At 36.1% G+C, this 16239-nt stretch overlaps 8 protein-coding genes across 8 annotated transcripts; 6 read left to right on the top strand and 2 right to left on the bottom strand. All coding sequences in view use genetic code 12, as the record gives it.

Moving 5' to 3' along the window:
• Nucleotides 1-211: 211 nt before the first annotated feature.
• PRO3 (pyrroline-5-carboxylate reductase) lies at nucleotides 212-1048 on the top strand (the record flags this gene model as incomplete). The annotated part of the gene is made up of 1 exon (XM_064997958.1): nucleotides 212-1048. The coding sequence occupies one exon, from the start codon at nucleotides 212-214 to the stop codon at nucleotides 1046-1048; it is 837 nt and encodes a 278-aa protein (XP_064854030.1).
• A 271-nt stretch (nucleotides 1049-1319) lies between these two features.
• Nucleotides 1320-4139, top strand: DASC09_043600 (uncharacterized protein; the record flags this gene model as incomplete). Its single annotated transcript, XM_064997959.1, has 1 exon — nucleotides 1320-4139. The coding sequence occupies one exon, from the start codon at nucleotides 1320-1322 to the stop codon at nucleotides 4137-4139; it is 2820 nt and encodes a 939-aa protein (XP_064854031.1).
• A 562-nt stretch (nucleotides 4140-4701) lies between these two features.
• On the top strand, nucleotides 4702-6801 carry DASC09_043610 (uncharacterized protein; the record flags this gene model as incomplete). The annotated part of the gene is made up of 1 exon (XM_064997960.1): nucleotides 4702-6801. One exon carries the CDS (start codon nucleotides 4702-4704, stop codon nucleotides 6799-6801), a length of 2100 nt encoding a protein of 699 aa, XP_064854032.1.
• Nucleotides 6802-7866: 1065 nt separating this feature from the next.
• Nucleotides 7867-8860, top strand: RIP1 (ubiquinol--cytochrome-c reductase catalytic subunit RIP1; the record flags this gene model as incomplete). Its single annotated transcript, XM_064997961.1, has 2 exons — nucleotides 7867-7924; nucleotides 8259-8860. The coding sequence occupies 2 exons, from the start codon at nucleotides 7867-7869 to the stop codon at nucleotides 8858-8860; spliced, it is 660 nt and encodes a 219-aa protein (XP_064854033.1).
• Nucleotides 8861-9138: 278 nt separating this feature from the next.
• Nucleotides 9139-12432, bottom strand: PEX1 (AAA family ATPase peroxin 1; the record flags this gene model as incomplete). The annotated part of the gene is made up of 1 exon (XM_064997962.1): nucleotides 9139-12432. The coding sequence occupies one exon, from the start codon at nucleotides 12430-12432 to the stop codon at nucleotides 9139-9141; it is 3294 nt and encodes a 1097-aa protein (XP_064854034.1).
• A 1146-nt stretch (nucleotides 12433-13578) lies between these two features.
• On the top strand, nucleotides 13579-14134 carry DASC09_043640 (uncharacterized protein; the record flags this gene model as incomplete). The annotated part of the gene is made up of 2 exons (XM_064997963.1): nucleotides 13579-13658; nucleotides 13819-14134. 2 exons carry the CDS (start codon nucleotides 13579-13581, stop codon nucleotides 14132-14134), a joined length of 396 nt encoding a protein of 131 aa, XP_064854035.1.
• A 612-nt stretch (nucleotides 14135-14746) lies between these two features.
• On the top strand, nucleotides 14747-15160 carry APS2 (Aps2p; the record flags this gene model as incomplete). Its single annotated transcript, XM_064997964.1, has 1 exon — nucleotides 14747-15160. The coding sequence occupies one exon, from the start codon at nucleotides 14747-14749 to the stop codon at nucleotides 15158-15160; it is 414 nt and encodes a 137-aa protein (XP_064854036.1).
• A 72-nt stretch (nucleotides 15161-15232) lies between these two features.
• CDC8 (bifunctional thymidylate/uridylate kinase) lies at nucleotides 15233-15981 on the bottom strand (the record flags this gene model as incomplete). The annotated part of the gene is made up of 2 exons (XM_064997965.1): nucleotides 15233-15783; nucleotides 15855-15981. The coding sequence occupies 2 exons, from the start codon at nucleotides 15979-15981 to the stop codon at nucleotides 15233-15235; spliced, it is 678 nt and encodes a 225-aa protein (XP_064854037.1).
• Between the last annotated feature and the right edge of the window lie 258 nt (nucleotides 15982-16239).

The raw sequence follows: 16239 nt of genomic DNA on the forward strand, positions 1-16239 counted from the left end.
CTAAAGATAACCAACCGATAACCAGTGTGATGTGCCAGCCGGAAGTTGGTCGGAAGTTGGTCGGAAGGGTCTCAAGTGACCAGCTTCCGGTAGCGGCGCACACGAAAAAGCTTGATAATTTCGACCGGAAAAATTCACATTTGAGTAGTCTCTTTTACGATGACTGTTCTAATCTCTGGCCATCAACATCTCTCGACCATTTTTCCAAGCAATGCCACTCTCTGATAATAAATACACGGTATCGATCTTGGGCTGTGGTACCATGGGTACTGCTGTTCTTAACTCGATTTTGTCGAATGAAGATACTTCGATTATTCCAACCAAGATCATCACTTTGACCAAGAGCGCCAGATCCAAAGAAGCATTGAAAGAGAAATTCGGCAACAAGATCCACACTGATATTGACACCAAGGAAGCCATTTTGCAATCGGAAGTGGTGGTTTTGGGATTAAAACCATTCTTATGTGAAAGTGTCCTTGAAACCCTTAAAGATGAGATCAAAGGGAAGTTGATCATCTCGCTCGCTGCTGGCTGGACCATCGAACAACTCAGCAGTTATTCCAGTAAAGTTGCCAGAGTGATGACTAATACTCCAGCAAAATTTGGGTATGGGATGGCAGCGATTGCCGTGAGCGATGAAGTATCGGCCAATCAGCACAACGAGCTCGATACCGTCAACAAGTTGATTGGCAATGTGGGTAAATCTATTGTGATTCCTGAATCTAAAATGGACTCAGCCACCTCATTGATTGGCTCCGGTCCAGCATTTGTCTTGTTAATGATCGAATCGATGATTGACAGTGGGATCAAGATGGGATTCAGCTACGAAGAGAGTAGAAAAAGTGTTTTGCAAGTGATTGAAGGGACTTGCAAGATGACAGAAGCCACCGGGTTACACCCAGCAGTGTTAAAGACCCAAGTCTGTACTCCTGGAGGCACCACCATCAATGGATTGGCCAAGATGGAGGAAAAAGGTGTCCGCAGTGGGATTGTCCAAGGTATTGAGGAAGCTAAAAACGTTGCCGCTTCTCTTGGTAAGAAAAAATGATTTGGGATTTTCTAGATAGTAATATAGGGCTTGTGTAAAGTTTTTTTTCCTTCATTGTTATTATCACTCTTCTTGTGATTTTGTACGGTTTATTAAGGGGATTTGTTTATGCTGCTTATATTCTTTAGCACGTGCTTTATCACGAGAAATTCTGGTGATGTTTTTTTTTTATATCTCTTTTCCTTCTGTGAAGCAGAATGTTATTATAACATTAACAATTGATGATAAATATTAAACCACATCATACATATACGCCACTTATACACAATAAATGGACCTTGAAAATACCCTCCACAAGTTAGTATGCTGCCAGATCATCTATAATGAGCTCTCCAAATTAAAAAATTCCGATGATGGCAAAGATTCCATAGAATTGCCATTCATCACCGCGACTTTGAAAAGTAATCCATTAATTGGAGACTCTCTCCGGCAATTTTATTCAGTTTCGGAATCAGAAAGACCTAATAAAGACAAAACCACCACGACTTTGGCCGCTCTCAAGATTGATGATCATTACGTGCTCAATATTTTGATTTCCAACATTCAGTTGCTATATTTCAAGCAGATCAAAAGCCAAGACATGAATGATAATAGTAACTTGCACAATAATCAGTTATTTTCCATCAGCAAATCATCAAATGATAAGAACGATCTCGCTAGCATTAGGATCCAGTTGACCCAGCCGATCGATCTGAAGCTTGGGTTCGTCAGAAATTTGATTTATCAGTTCAGTAATATCGTCAAGAAGATGTTGTTGTACGATATCAAAAACCTTGAAAAAAGCTACAAGAACTTCTCGGAGGACATCAAATTGATTGAAAGTGGAAAATTCACCGAAGAAATGCTACTTAAAGATGATCAAGATTTCCGATTAAAAAGAGGGCACAGATCACATACTGCTACTAATAGTAATAATAATACATCTACCACAGGCGTACCTGAGAATAATAAGAGTAATAACAACAACAGCAACAACAACAACAACAACAACAACAATAATAATAATAATAACAATAACAACAACAACAACAACAACAACAACAACAACAATAACAACAACAATAATAATAATAATAATAATAATAATAATAACAACAACAACAACAACAACAACAACAACAACAACAACAACAACAACAACAACAACAACAACAATAATAATAATAATAATAATATTCCTAGGAATATTAAACCTGAACCGGTAAAGGTTGCCGATGAACAATCAATAGCTCCAAAGAAAATGGGACCAGAACCTGAAAACCAGAACCTCAAAAACTTGTCAAAAGATGAAAAATTTCAAACAGCTAAAAACATATTGCTACACAAACACAACATTAAAAGCGGGGATGATATTAATGAACAAATCAAACAGCTACAAGAAAAGGTTAAAAGAGAAGTATCTCAAGAATCGTTGACAAAAAACCACCAGGAACAACCTAGCAAGGAAACAATTAACAAAGTACTAACTATGGATTCAACTCTTGATCGCCCCACTTCCACCACGCCTGGGGTGGCTCCATTTCTGGGTTCTACCTCCAAAAATATCAAATCGACAACTACTCCACCAGCACAACCAAAGTTAAATATCCCATTGATTAATACTGGTTTTAAAAAAAGCATTCAAAGTATTAACCCTGCCAACAGCGCACTTCTTGAAACTTTGAAGAACAGACTCCTCAATAACAATAACAAAACCAGTATGGACCTTAATAGGGAACGAGACCTTGCTTTGACTAAAGAAATTCTTGAATCACGAAGATCAATAATGCAAAATAATGCCAACAGCAACAAAGTGGTAAATCCTGCTCCCCAGACCGTTTCTCAAGTTAATGAGGCAAAGTCTCCTGAACCTATTCCAGAAACTTCAGTAAATGAGAGCAAAGCCCAAGAGAAGATTTTAATTGGAGCTGATGATGTTGCTCATGAGAAGAAGGATTTGCAAACCACTAGACCAGATGTAAAGAATGATTTGGAGAAGAAGGATGGAAATCTACAGGCGGAAAATGGTCAAGGAGAGTTAGCAAGTGAAGGAAAACCAGAGAATGAAAAGAATAATGAAGAAAAGTCTGTCGAAATTTCGAAAAGCCCTGTCATGGAAGCTGCTGGAGATAATGCTGAAATTTCCAACCAGAAGAAAGTACTGAGTGATGAAAGTAATAAAGATATAAAGCATAAGGAGAAGAATCTTCTTGAGGTATTAGAGAAGAATTCGCATAAATCAGAGGGTAAAAATGCTGATAATGTGGTCGAACCAGAAATAAATGTTCAAAAAAAGGAAGGTGGTGAAGACAAGAAGGTTAAAGAGGAAGAAGATGATGATCTATCTAGAAGAAGAACCAGAAGTAAACCAGATCAAAGTTTGGAAGAGAAAAATTCCTCGAATGATAAACTCAATGATGACCAGGAAGTAGAACAGGAATCTTCTGAACTTGAAAATGAAACAGACGGAGAATCAGAAAAAAAAATCGAACATAAAAAGGACCAAGAAAATAATGATGAGGATAAGGATGGGAAAGTGAAATTAGAAAACGAAAATGAAAATGAAAAAGGACAAGAAGAAGTTATAGTTAAAGACGAGGAGGAAGATAAGACGGTAACTTCAGAGGAGGAAGGTAGAAATTCAAGAGAAGGGATATCTACTGGAGATAAGCGAAAATGGCGTAGCTCGTCGGGATCGCGCACACGCCAAGCCAAGAAGATTAAAACTACCAAAGATTCACCTGCTGCAACAGGATCGGCACCCCAGACAATTAACAAGAAATTCGTGGCGGTGTCTCTACAACTTCTTGCCAATATTTCTTCGTTCAAATTTTCATCACCGTTCCTAGTTCCTGTCAATGAAAACGATGCGCCAAATTATTATTCTGTGATTTATGAACCAAGCGATATCAAAACTATTAAGGCCAGGATTAAGAGTGGAGAAATCACCACTCATTTGCAACTTGAGCGGGCGTTGATGTTGATGTTTGCGAACTCAGTAATGTATAACAGAAGTAACACCGAGATGAATAGATGGGCTTGCGAAATGCAAGAAGAGACGTCAAAAGTCATTAACCTATTTACCGAGGCAGAAAGGGATGCTCAGAGCTGAGGTAATAGCATAAGACATATTTCAATAACAGAATAAGTTCCAGTGATTCATGTGATATTTTTGGAATATTTTTTTTTTTTCATGATTTATGATTTCTGTAAGTTCAAAAATAATAACGTCCACATTTTTTAAAGTGGGAGTGCGCGGCGTACTTTTTTGTTTCCAGATACCAATCCGTGTATCCAATATCTTGAATACGTTATAGTTTTTTTTTTCCATTTGCGATAAGAGTACGCCTATCTTAATAACGCCTTGGTAGTCCCCATATCCTGCACTTTGTAACAACGTCGCGTGCGCATTTTAGGGCAACGCACCAAAAATGGAAAAAGCATTCCGCATATCAAATGGAGGATACAAATCGCCGTTTTGGATGTGTGGCTAATGTCAAGGCCGAACAAATGGGTGGAAACTGAATAAAAGGGACAATAGATAATGATGTTTGTGATTATTCTCCTGGTTTTTTGCAAAATACTGGGAATCGATATACCTACATTATTGGAAAAAGCACATATTATTTGCAACACAACAGAATCCAAATGTACCATAGTGCTCTAATACCAAGATGAATCCAAGTTTCAAGATATCGGACTTTCCTTCAGTAACAGAGAAGTTTATAATAGTAGAGGATACCGGAGATGATGATGATGATAATAATAATAATAATAATAATAATAATAATAATAATAATAATAATAATAATAATAATCGGTTCAGCATCGCCAGCTCGAGAATTGATGAATATAGTTATATGATTCAACAACCACAGATGACCAAAAGAAGAACTTTTGACAACCGTTCGATCCTGTCTGAGAAAGAATTTTTCAGTAACAGTATTAATGAGAAGTACAATTACAATAATAGATTCAACTCTCCAGCAGAGACATTTGTTGGAAGTATAGAACTGAAAAAATTTGAAAGCATGAGTCAGTCGTCATCTTCCTCCAGATCAACGTTATACAACAGCACAATTTCTCAGCCGATTTTCTATTCTAGTGATTATGATTTAGATCCTCTATCATCCAACTCTGCCATTGTGGATGAATATGAAGCAAATCAACTTATTCAAGGCCTAAGGCCTCACAATGTGGCATTCATTACTTTATGCTCGGTTTTTGGAACTGGTTTTTTCTTGACATCGTCAACAATTTTGGAAAATTCCGGCCCTTTATCATTATTCCTTGGCTTTTTATTCACTGGTATATTGGCATTTCAAGTACTTACTGCGTTGTCTGATATGTCGTCTTATATCCCGCTACCAGATAATTTAAGTGGGTTCGCAAATAGATTTGTTGATCCTGCCCTTGGTTTTTCTACTGGTTATGCTTTCCTTTTGACATTCCTACTATTTGTCCCCAATCAAATTTCTGCTGCCACTTCAACAATGTCATACTGGATCGATCCAGAAACCATCACTCCGGCAGTTTGGATCTTAGTGTTCATCCTCGCGGTCGCCATGGTCAATTATTGCAAAATCACCAAGTATGCCTATCTTGTGGACTCATTCATCGTGATAAAGCTAACCATATATTTCATTCTTGCAGCCACCCTTGCTTGTTTGATTTTCGGCGGTGGTCCAAAACATGATAGATTAGGCTTCAGATATTGGAAAGATCCTGGACCTATGGCGACTTATGGGGAAATGAAAGGCCTGGGCGGCAGAGTCGTTGGGTTATTGGTTTCAACAATTAAAAGCTCATGGAGCTATGTGGGGATTGAAAGTTTTTCTGTGGCAGCTATTGAAACCATCAATCCAAGACTGACGATTCCAAAAGCCAAAAACATCTTGTTCAAATTATTGTTCCCGACTTACCTCATCATGGCGTTTTTGATTGGTCTATGTGTCGCTTATAATGATCCAAATCTCATATTATCTCAAAAATTAGGCTCTGATGACCCCAAATCAAGCGTTATATCCATTGCGTTGTATAACGCCTCAATAGGGGTCATGGGGAACTTTGTCAATGCTTCCTTATTGATCTTTATCTTTTCTGCTGCAAACACTGGGTTTTACTTAAGTACTCGGATCCTATATGGATTATCAGCAAGTGAGATAGCCCCAAAATGTTTTATCAAGACAACCAAAAGTGGGGTCCCAATTTATTCCTTTCTTTTTGTGCTCGCGTTCAGTTTCATTTCCTTCATTAGCGTCAGGCAAGAAAGTGTGCAAACTTACCATTATTTTGTCGATGCCACTTCGGTATTTAGTTTGATTAACTGGGCTTGTATTTTGTTGACCCACATTCGATTCCTCGGAGCGTTCAAAAGGCAAAATCTCATCCATGAATTCAAAACTTACGTTCCAAGATCCACTACATCCATAATCCCATCCAGCATCGCACTTTCAGGGGTTTTATTCATTATTTTCGGTAATAATATAACGGTTTACATTGATAGTGCCGAAACTCGTTCGTTCAATGTAGGCGAATTTATTGCCGGAATGATTGCTATTCCAATATTCATTGGTTTATATTTGGGATTTAAGATCTATTATCAGACCTCTTTTGTCGACCTTGGGGAGGCGGATTTGTATTTCTACAGAGATATAGTCGATGCTAAAGAAAGGGTTTATCTTCAACAAAAAATGAACAATGACCAGCAGTATTCTAGCATGAATTTTTTCCAAAGGCTTCGCAACAAGATTTGCATTTATTCTGTTCAATAAGTGCTTATTGCAATTAATAATAATGTAACTGTTTTAGCTTATTGCTCTTTTTTTTAGATTTGTTTTCTTCTCTTGTTTGGCTCCTTTGTTTCATTTTAGCTTTTTCCTTTCATATTCTGAATATTTTCAATTCTTCTGGCCTGGCGCCTAATATATAAAATCATATTTTAATTTTTTCCATTGCCTTGAGTTTTATGTCAACATAACGAATTTTCTTCTGTTTTTCACTTTATCTTGAAAAACATCACATCAATTCCACAATGTGTTAGACTTGAAGCTGGGATATTGATGTACCAAATCACGCAGATTACTTGAAAAAAATGAGTAATCAAGGACACACTTATTTCTTTAGTTTCCTAGGAGATCTACACAAAACCCAAAATGTGGAAGAGAAAAAGAAATTGAAGAGATGATGCAAAAATTGTGGTTTTATTTATGGCAAGTGGGCGTAAGCCCGAGACAAAAGAAAAGGATTCAGCAGATATGAAGAATCTCAGAGGACCAGTATTACAAGGATCACCCGATGAAAATGACATGATAAATAAGAGCGACTCAGAGTCACAATATTGAAAGCCTCAAAACTAGCTAATTTTTTTTTTTCTATTTAATATCTCTATGTGATAGTTGTCATTGATTTTTATTTATCATAGGATTTTGTTTTACATTAATGCCGAAACATCTTTTTTTTTGCAGCCAAAAAAGAAAACATGTTTGACATAGCATATTTATACGATATATATATTTTCATCATTCTACTATTGATCATAAAATTGCAGATAAGAAAGAGAATTAACTAATTGTTATTGTAGATGTATCAATCGGACTCTCTGTAGTGATAAGAAGGTTAGAAAAATCAGCTGATTGTTTCCGGGTGACCCCAAAAAAGACCCAGGGTGTGGGTGTATGCATATTTTCTGAGGTTACGAGCCCCTTACCGTCCGACCAATAAAATTATCACAATTACACAGGCAGTAAAAAAAAATAGCGAAAAATTGGCAGAAGTAACAGTTCCAACACCTAGCCCATCTAACAGCAAACCATAACACATCAAGGGAACATCAAAAAATGGCTTCTTTAGCTTTGAGATCTATTGCCAGAAACAGCTTGGTATCAAGAGCTTTGGGTATGTTCATTTGATACTTGATATCTGTATACTAATAAATGGTGGTGTCATGGTGAAAGGAAATATTACTATATTGTTGCGATAAATGTTATTGTATTATCGATCACAGCTATCGTATTATTAATGAGCTATATGAAATAGATAATTTTTGGGGTACGGTTCTGAAAAATGGATATCATTCAATAAAATAGGAATGATTGGGGCGATAATGATATAGATGATAACAGTGATTTCCATCCATGCGCTGACAAATTACCAGTTTATTAGATTGTCATTTGTTAATTGTTTTTTTTCTTGTTATCATTGGTGACCTGTTTTACTAACAGCTAAATAGGCTCCCAAGCCAGACTCTTGTCATCCTCCACTTTGACTAAGAAGTCCAACTACAACACCCCAGATTTTGGTGACTACATCAAGCCAAATGGTGCCAACGAAAAGAGCCGTGCTTTCACCTACTTCATGGTCGGTTCCTTCGGTTTATTGTCCACCGCTGGTGCCAAGTCTACCGTCGAAGCTTTCTTGCAAACCATGAGTGCTTCTGCTGATGTTTTGGCCATGGCCAAGGTTGAAGTCAAGTTGGCTGCCATCCCAGAAGGTAAGAACGTCATTGTCAAATGGCAAGGTAAACCAGTTTTCATCCGTCACAGAACCTCCGAAGAAATTGCTGAAGCCAATGCCGTTGATATCAGCTCCTTGAGAGACCCACAACAAGATGCCGACCGTGCTAAGAACCCTGAATGGTTGGTCATGTTGGGTATCTGTACTCACTTGGGTTGTGTCCCAATTGGTGAATCTGGTGATTTCGGTGGTTGGTTCTGTCCATGTCACGGTTCCCATTACGATATCTCTGGTAGAATTAGAAAGGGTCCAGCCCCTCTTAACTTGGAAGTTCCAGAATATGAATTTGCCGACCCAGAAACCTTGATCGTTGGTTAATTAATAAAAAAAAACTAAACAAGAATTCATGACAAAAACTATCAAAATCTCACAAAGAGCATCCAAAAAAAAAATGAAAAAAAAAATATCTTGATCTGAAATTTCAATACTATTTTTAACCTCCCTCTTATCATTGACACCACTTTTCTGATGGAAAGAAAAAAAAACTCTCATCACTATAAACATCACCACCTACATTCCAAGTAATTATTACGTACTTATTATAATTCATAATGAGCATTTATCATATATTAAATAACTTTTTTAAAATTTGTATATCACATCAATGTAGTTCGCCCGCCAATTTGGTTACTAGCCAGTCCATCAGGCATATTACCATCTCTATCAGCGATAAATTGACTATAAATGTTTTTCAACTTCATTCTTTCCGATGCCGAAATACTTGGACTAGTCTCCTTGATTGCAGTTTGAAAATCCTCTTCCGTTATATAAACAATGAAGTCTTGGTCCCCCTGTTGGTCACTTTCAGTTGATGATGGCTTCTCATCCTTGGCAATTATTGTCTCGATCGTTTTAAACAATTTTGTTCTTTCAATTAACGTTAAATCCTTAATTTTGTCTTGGCTCAATTCCAATTGGAAAAAATCGAAAGCCATCTTTGAGTCTTTAGATCCACTGGCGCTTTTCTCCTTTTTGATCTCATCATTCTTTAATTTTCGATGAACCGCGTTCAAATAGGCATTGTAACACAACGCTTGTAAATCAGCCCCAGAAAATCCCTCAGTAATTCTTGCAATATCATTCAAATCTATACCTGAACCATCCAAATTCATCTTGCTGGTCACAGTATCAATAATGTCCCACCGGTTTTCAAAATCCGGAATATCACAAATCACACTCTTGTCCAATCTTCCTGGTCTTAATAATGCAGAATCAATCAAATCAGGTCTACTAGTAGCAGCCAAAACATACACCCCATCCAACCCTTCAGCCCCATCCATCTGGGTTAAAATCTGGTTCACCACTCTATCGGTGACACCCGTTGAGTCGTGACCTCTTTTTGGTGCAATGGAATCAAATTCATCAAAAAATAAAATGCATGGTTTAGCAGCCTGAGCTCTTTCAAACAACTCGCGAACAGATTGTTCTGAAGCCCCAATATACTTATTCAAGATTTCTGGTCCCTTGACGGAAATGAAGTTCAATCCGCACTGGGAAGATACCGCGGACGCCAATAAAGTTTTCCCACAACCTGGATACCCATATAGTAATATTCCTGATCTTAATCTAAGAGGACAGTTTGCAAAAATCGGCGCGTATTTAGTGGGCCATTCAAGAGTTTCTAATAAAATCTCTTTGGCATCCTTCAATCCTCCAATATCCTCCCACTTCACTTTGGACTGCTGTAACTTGATGTTTCTTAATCCTGTTGAGGTAAAACCTTCCAATGATTTCTTGAAATGCTCCGGCAAAATAACAAACTCTTTGTTTTCAGAAGAGCATTTTTCAGAACTCAAGTAATCGAACAAGACTTCATGATATGCTCTATCTATTAGCGTCTTCAAATCATTGGGAAGATATCCTTCGGTATCGTTCAAAAGATCATTTAGTTCGACTCCTGTTTGGTCTTCAAATTTCAATTTTTTCGCTTCCAAATAATGATTTATAATTGCTGATCTTTGTTGCTTGTCTGGTGGACTAACTTTGAAATACTCGTTGAGAAGTAAGGGATTGGATAATAAAACCTTATTTAAAGTATCCTTGGAATTCGCGGTTAAAATCAATTTTATGTCGTAAGAACGGTTTTCACCGTTCATAAGTTGAAAATAATTATTAATGAAATATTCTGTGAAGTTGATAGTTAATGAATTGTTTCCTTCTCCCATCCCCCCTTGTTCCGATTCTTTATAGCAAATCAAGTCAATATTTTCCAAAATCAAAATCACCTTTTCAAAGCTGACCAATTTCAAAAAGATTTTATTGAATGTTTTTTTCAAAGCTTCAAAACTATTAATTTCGTTCAAATACTCCTCAAGATTAATCAAGATTATCTTATGTGTAGTTTGAAGATGAAGTTCTTTGATCAATGAGGATATTAGTAAAGATTTTCCAGAACCCGAGGCACCATGAATCAAGACCCCGTTAATATCTTTTCTGATGGTTGCTAATATTTTCGATTTCAAGTCATCATATCCGATCAATGATGTTGCATCGCCATCATCATTTAATGAAATAGTGGTACTTTCAATGCCATTATTGACAACCTTTTCCATTTCCGATTCAACTTTGAGAATAGGTATCCCGATTTTCAATTCAACTTCATCAATAGAATTTGTAACAAACCAACCTTCTGCAAGTTCGAACTCTAAAGAGCCTCCAAAGGGAAGAACGTTCTTTATTAATGGTACTTGGGAATTCGTTGCTATTGAATTGTTATTGAAATATTCACAATCAGTTAAATATTCTTTTATCTTGATCAATTTCAGCTGGTCATCTTTCTTTTGGCCCTTCCTACCAGTTATATCTAGAACTTTTGTTTTTTGCTTCTCAGGGGTTTTAGTTATGAATGGATGGATCAATATTGATCTTGGTTTTTGAGATAGCGGTCTCAAAGCTGATTGAATCACCAATAAGTTTCCGTTAGAGTTTTGAATGCCAAGAGTTTGTGCAAGGATTTTTGATATTCCAACATAATTTGTTGGGGCATCTGGATGGTTAATGAGCCTTGCAACTGTACTCTTGTATTTATTTATCGGGGATTCCGAGTGTTTTTTGGAATTGACTGCTTTCTTGCTTTGCTCTGGAGATTTTGAATCTTCTTCTACTGTTTCATTTACCGCAATCAATGATACATTCACATACTCGATATTTTTGAAAGGTTCCTTGAGCTCATTGAAATTAACAAAAACTTCAAATATATTGTCATTATTACTGACAATTCCATCGAACAGGTTATGAGGTACACAGATATTCCTGAACAACATTTTTGATAACGATTCCTGGCTCTTCTTGATACTTTCCATTGATTTCATTGCTCTTGATCCTGTTGAATTTGATATCTTTCTAACCTTAGGAGCGATTATTACTTCGCAATTCGGAGATATCTTTGCGAAATTCCCGTTATCAGGAACAGGTTCGATCTTCACCACTTTCAAAGAAGCGATAATTGTAGATGATGGGTAAACCACCAACGTCTGGTCGAGTTTCACCGCTCTAGTTTGATTCAATAACCGACTTTCAAGAAACTGAGCATGAATCTCCACCAATTCCCAATCTGATGAAGAAACCGGTTCCAAGTGTATTTTAAGGGCCTCGGGGGCGTTGAACTGCATTTTCAACATCACTTTGGTGTTTTCTTTCAATCCAATTGAACTAGCAAATACTGGATCAATCTCCATATTCAGACCTTGTGAACTGGTGCTGGTCATCCCTGACCACCCAGCATAGGCATACTGCAACGGCAGCAGTCTCTTTGGTTTCCATGATATCTCAATGACTACACCTTGAACATTGATGTTGGCACTGTACAAAAGCGATACCACATCTGCTGGAAGGTTGACGAGATTAGATCTCAACGAAGTTAGCACAACTTTTGCTTCTATAGACTCCATTATTATAGTTTTCCATGAAAAAGTAGACCCCACAATTGATTTGTATTTTTCATTTTTTAATGAATCACCTATCTATATCAGGCATGTGTAATTTATCGCTTCCACTTACCCGCCCGAGAGCATATCAAGGAATTACATCCGCTGCGCTGGATCATTTCACTGATAATAGCAGAGTTCTTCTATTGATTGACGATTCCAGCATTTCTTTCCTCCAAGAACTTAAATGAACTTTTGAAAAAGATTTCATATAGTCTTGATTGTTTTTTTAAGATTTAAATTTCGATGAAGATAGAATAATGATACTTATAATTCAAAGATTTTATGAGAAATTTTTTGGGTTTAGTGAAACAGAAAGCTGATAGGATCCATGATGATGGGACTATTGATGATGAAGTTATTGTAGAAAATTTTGAAGTGAAAAATTGCTTAATAGTACCTACTATTTTAGTGGTACCTGTAACTTTATAACAATGTTGGATGGATTCTTTGTCATTTACTCCAGTTTCAGATTGCTTCACATTAGCATTGTTCACTTAGTAGCTGAGCCTTCGATAAAGAATGATGTGTTATAGTAAATACATTTGAGCTAATATAAATATTTTTGATCCCACTTTTCACTCAACTTGTATTCTCAATATATGAAGCCATTTCCAATTATTGGTTAATTTTGTCAGTTATGTCCAATCCTGCGTGCGTAGAGAGATTGATTTTTATCAATAATTACCGCCACATTGGTGTATAAAGTATCAAAGACTGAGGCATTCTTTGTTTACACTCTTATTTCTCTCAACCATATTTGTTTTTTCTTGCCTATTGATATTATAGAGTATACATATGCAGTGTCACAAGCGAAAAAAACTCAATAGCTACGATGCTTCCACCAATCTTGGTGATAAAATATTCATTTGAAGCTTACCTTCAAAAATCATTGTCCGTATTGTTGCATTATGTCAAGCAGACACTCTACAAGCATTATTGCACTTGTGAGATCAACTAGATATAGGCTCTCATTCTGTTTTGGTGGTTCTGATAGATACAGCCTTATTCCGCTCAGTATCGATAAAAAATATCAATGAACTATCAGAATCGCTATTCAATGTAACCCGATCCTCAGGATTACTAGAAACTAGAGGAGCTTGAATTGTTATGGTTTTGAAACCTTATCCTGCTAATAATTTCACTAGCTCTCGATACCTTTATTTATCACTCAGTGCTACTTGGAAGATGTTTATTATTTTCACAATTTCGTAAACTTTGAGTATTTGAGCTTAGAGAAGTGTAAGTTGAAACTAAGTTGAAACTGTTATGAGGCTACGAAGGTTATTAGAATTTAAAATCACCATCGGCAGTAGAAAACAGAATTACAAATTTCACTACTGATTTAAGTAACCATTTGAAATTGGAGACACTCAACTTGAGCAGCAACGCTCTTCGAACACTTGACAATATTCACTCAACACCCCACTTACTCGTACCAGAAATCCAAGATAATCTTCTTGAAGACATTGACAGGCCGTTGTTCTTCCCAAAGTTGAAAAATTTAAATATTTCTTCTAACCCAATCAGAGTTTTGGATGAAAATATCGCACTGTTACTGTCTTTAGGACTATTGGAAGCTAAATATTGTGAAATTGAACTTATATCGATCGATTTATCCAGATTTAAAAATTTACAAAGAAACTGTTTGATCGAACTTGAGTAATAATAAAATCACTGGATTTATCTTCTTAGAATTTTTTATAACTTTAAAATCCGTGAAACTTTCTAATAATAAAATTACTTCAACCAACATGAGCTTTGCCTACCTGAATAAACTAGAGAAATTAAAAATAAGTTTAACCAATAAAAATCTCATATCGTTTAGAAATATCAACGATATTCCTAATCTTGTTAGGCTAAATCTATATGGCAACGTATTTCAAAAAACCGATCTCCCCCTGAATATATCACTGGCTGACAAAAAATAGACAAAAAATAAAAAATGGTTATCTCAATACAAAAGATTTCCGCCCCAGTTGTAACCCATTTTTCACATTCATTCTGGAATTAATACCATATTAATATAAATTCTAAGCTGAAATAATGGGGAGCTGCCTAAATCGTTCATTTATCATCAAGGACAGAGTTGACGTTCCAACACAACGGGTGCAATTCATCGATGCTCTCAGGCGGGTAAGGAGAGAAAAGCAGTACATGTTTTGGTTATATGGTCCGGTGAAATACTAAAAAACAAGTGTTCTATCCTCTATTTAACCAAACAACATTTCACAAGTAGAGCAACATTCATAAGATGGCAATTCAATTTATAATAATAATGAATAGGCAGGGTAAAGCCCGAGTATCGCGATGGTTTTCAAGTTATTCCGATAGTGAGAAACTAAAGTTAAAATCACAGGTTCACAAATTAGTCTCTTCAAGAGATCACAAACATCAATCAAACTTTGTAGAGTTCAATGACAATAGCAAATTGGTCTACAAAAGATTTGCGGGTTTATTCATAGTATTTAGTGTCGATCTAAGTGATAACGATTTAATTTATTTGGAATCTATTCAGCTATTTGTGGAAGTGCTTGATCTATATTTTGGTAACGTGTGCGAATTGGACATAGTATTTAATTTCTACAAAGTTTATTCAATAGTGGATGAGATGTATCTGGGAGGTGAGATAGAAGAGACATCACGGAATGTGATATTAGAAAGGGTGAGGTGTTGCGAGAAGTTTGATTAATAGAATCAACCCCATGCAGAAAGATTATTTGGCCTATTTATCGATCTTGCTGCCCTTTTGTATTATAAATTCTCATTGGAAATACTCAACAGGATTGGTATTGTCAACTTCAATGAATTTCTTGACGAGTCCCAAAACATCAGTTTTAACTTCTTCAATAGTTTTATTATCAACATAAACGATTTCAAAATCTGCCTTTGAATTAGAGCTTTGTAACCTCTGTTTCTCTTCTTTATTAAAGAAAGTCTCGAAATTTTTCTTGACTTCCTGTTGAAACTCCGTTATTTCATATCTTTCTTCGCCATAATTCTCTCTATTTTTCAATTTGTTCACATTTTCATTGTCCTTAAACGTTAAAAATAGGACCAAATCAGGTTTTGGTAAACCAATATCAGGACTTTTGCACCAGTCAAAATCCAAGCCATTGGCGGTGGAATAAGCTATACCTGAATAATAGTATCGATCCATTATTAGATTTACCCCTTGTAACAACTTTTCCAATAACTGCGATTTTAATTCCCACCTATTAGCTGAGAACAATAGATGAATGGATTCTTTTGGAAGATTGAAATTTTTGTCAACTAAGAATTGATTAATCAATTTCCCGATCTCAGTGGTTCTATCTTATTTTCCTTCCAGTTAATAAAAACGATCTCCTCTAAAAAAATTCACAGATCCCATTGGTAACACATACCTGGAAACTTGATCAATTCCACTTTTTTACCAGCATTCTCAAACTCATTAACAATCAAATCAGCTTGGGTAGATTTCCCAGTACGATCTAGACCCTCTATCAATATTAGCGAACCCCTTTTACTCATGGTATTTTGGTATTTTGGTATTTTGTTGGTGTTGATTGAAAAAGCCTGAGAACGTCAACTAGACCAAAAGAGAAGGAAATGAAAAAATAAAAAAAAAAAATAAAAAAAAATGACGCGTATACGCGCATATAAGCTAAGCAAAAGCAGTAAGTGCCACAAAACCAAACTACAATTTTGCTTATCCAAGCAGAAATGAATTTCTACATCTCAGTAAAACATGGTTTTTATTTATATAAACGTTTAAACCTTTATTTTGCA

The sequence above is a fragment of the Saccharomycopsis crataegensis genome, assembly GCF_037102585.1.
Source record: "Saccharomycopsis crataegensis DNA, jcf7180000000084, whole genome shotgun sequence".
NCBI lineage: Eukaryota > Fungi > Ascomycota > Saccharomycetes > Ascoideales > Saccharomycopsidaceae > Saccharomycopsis > Saccharomycopsis crataegensis.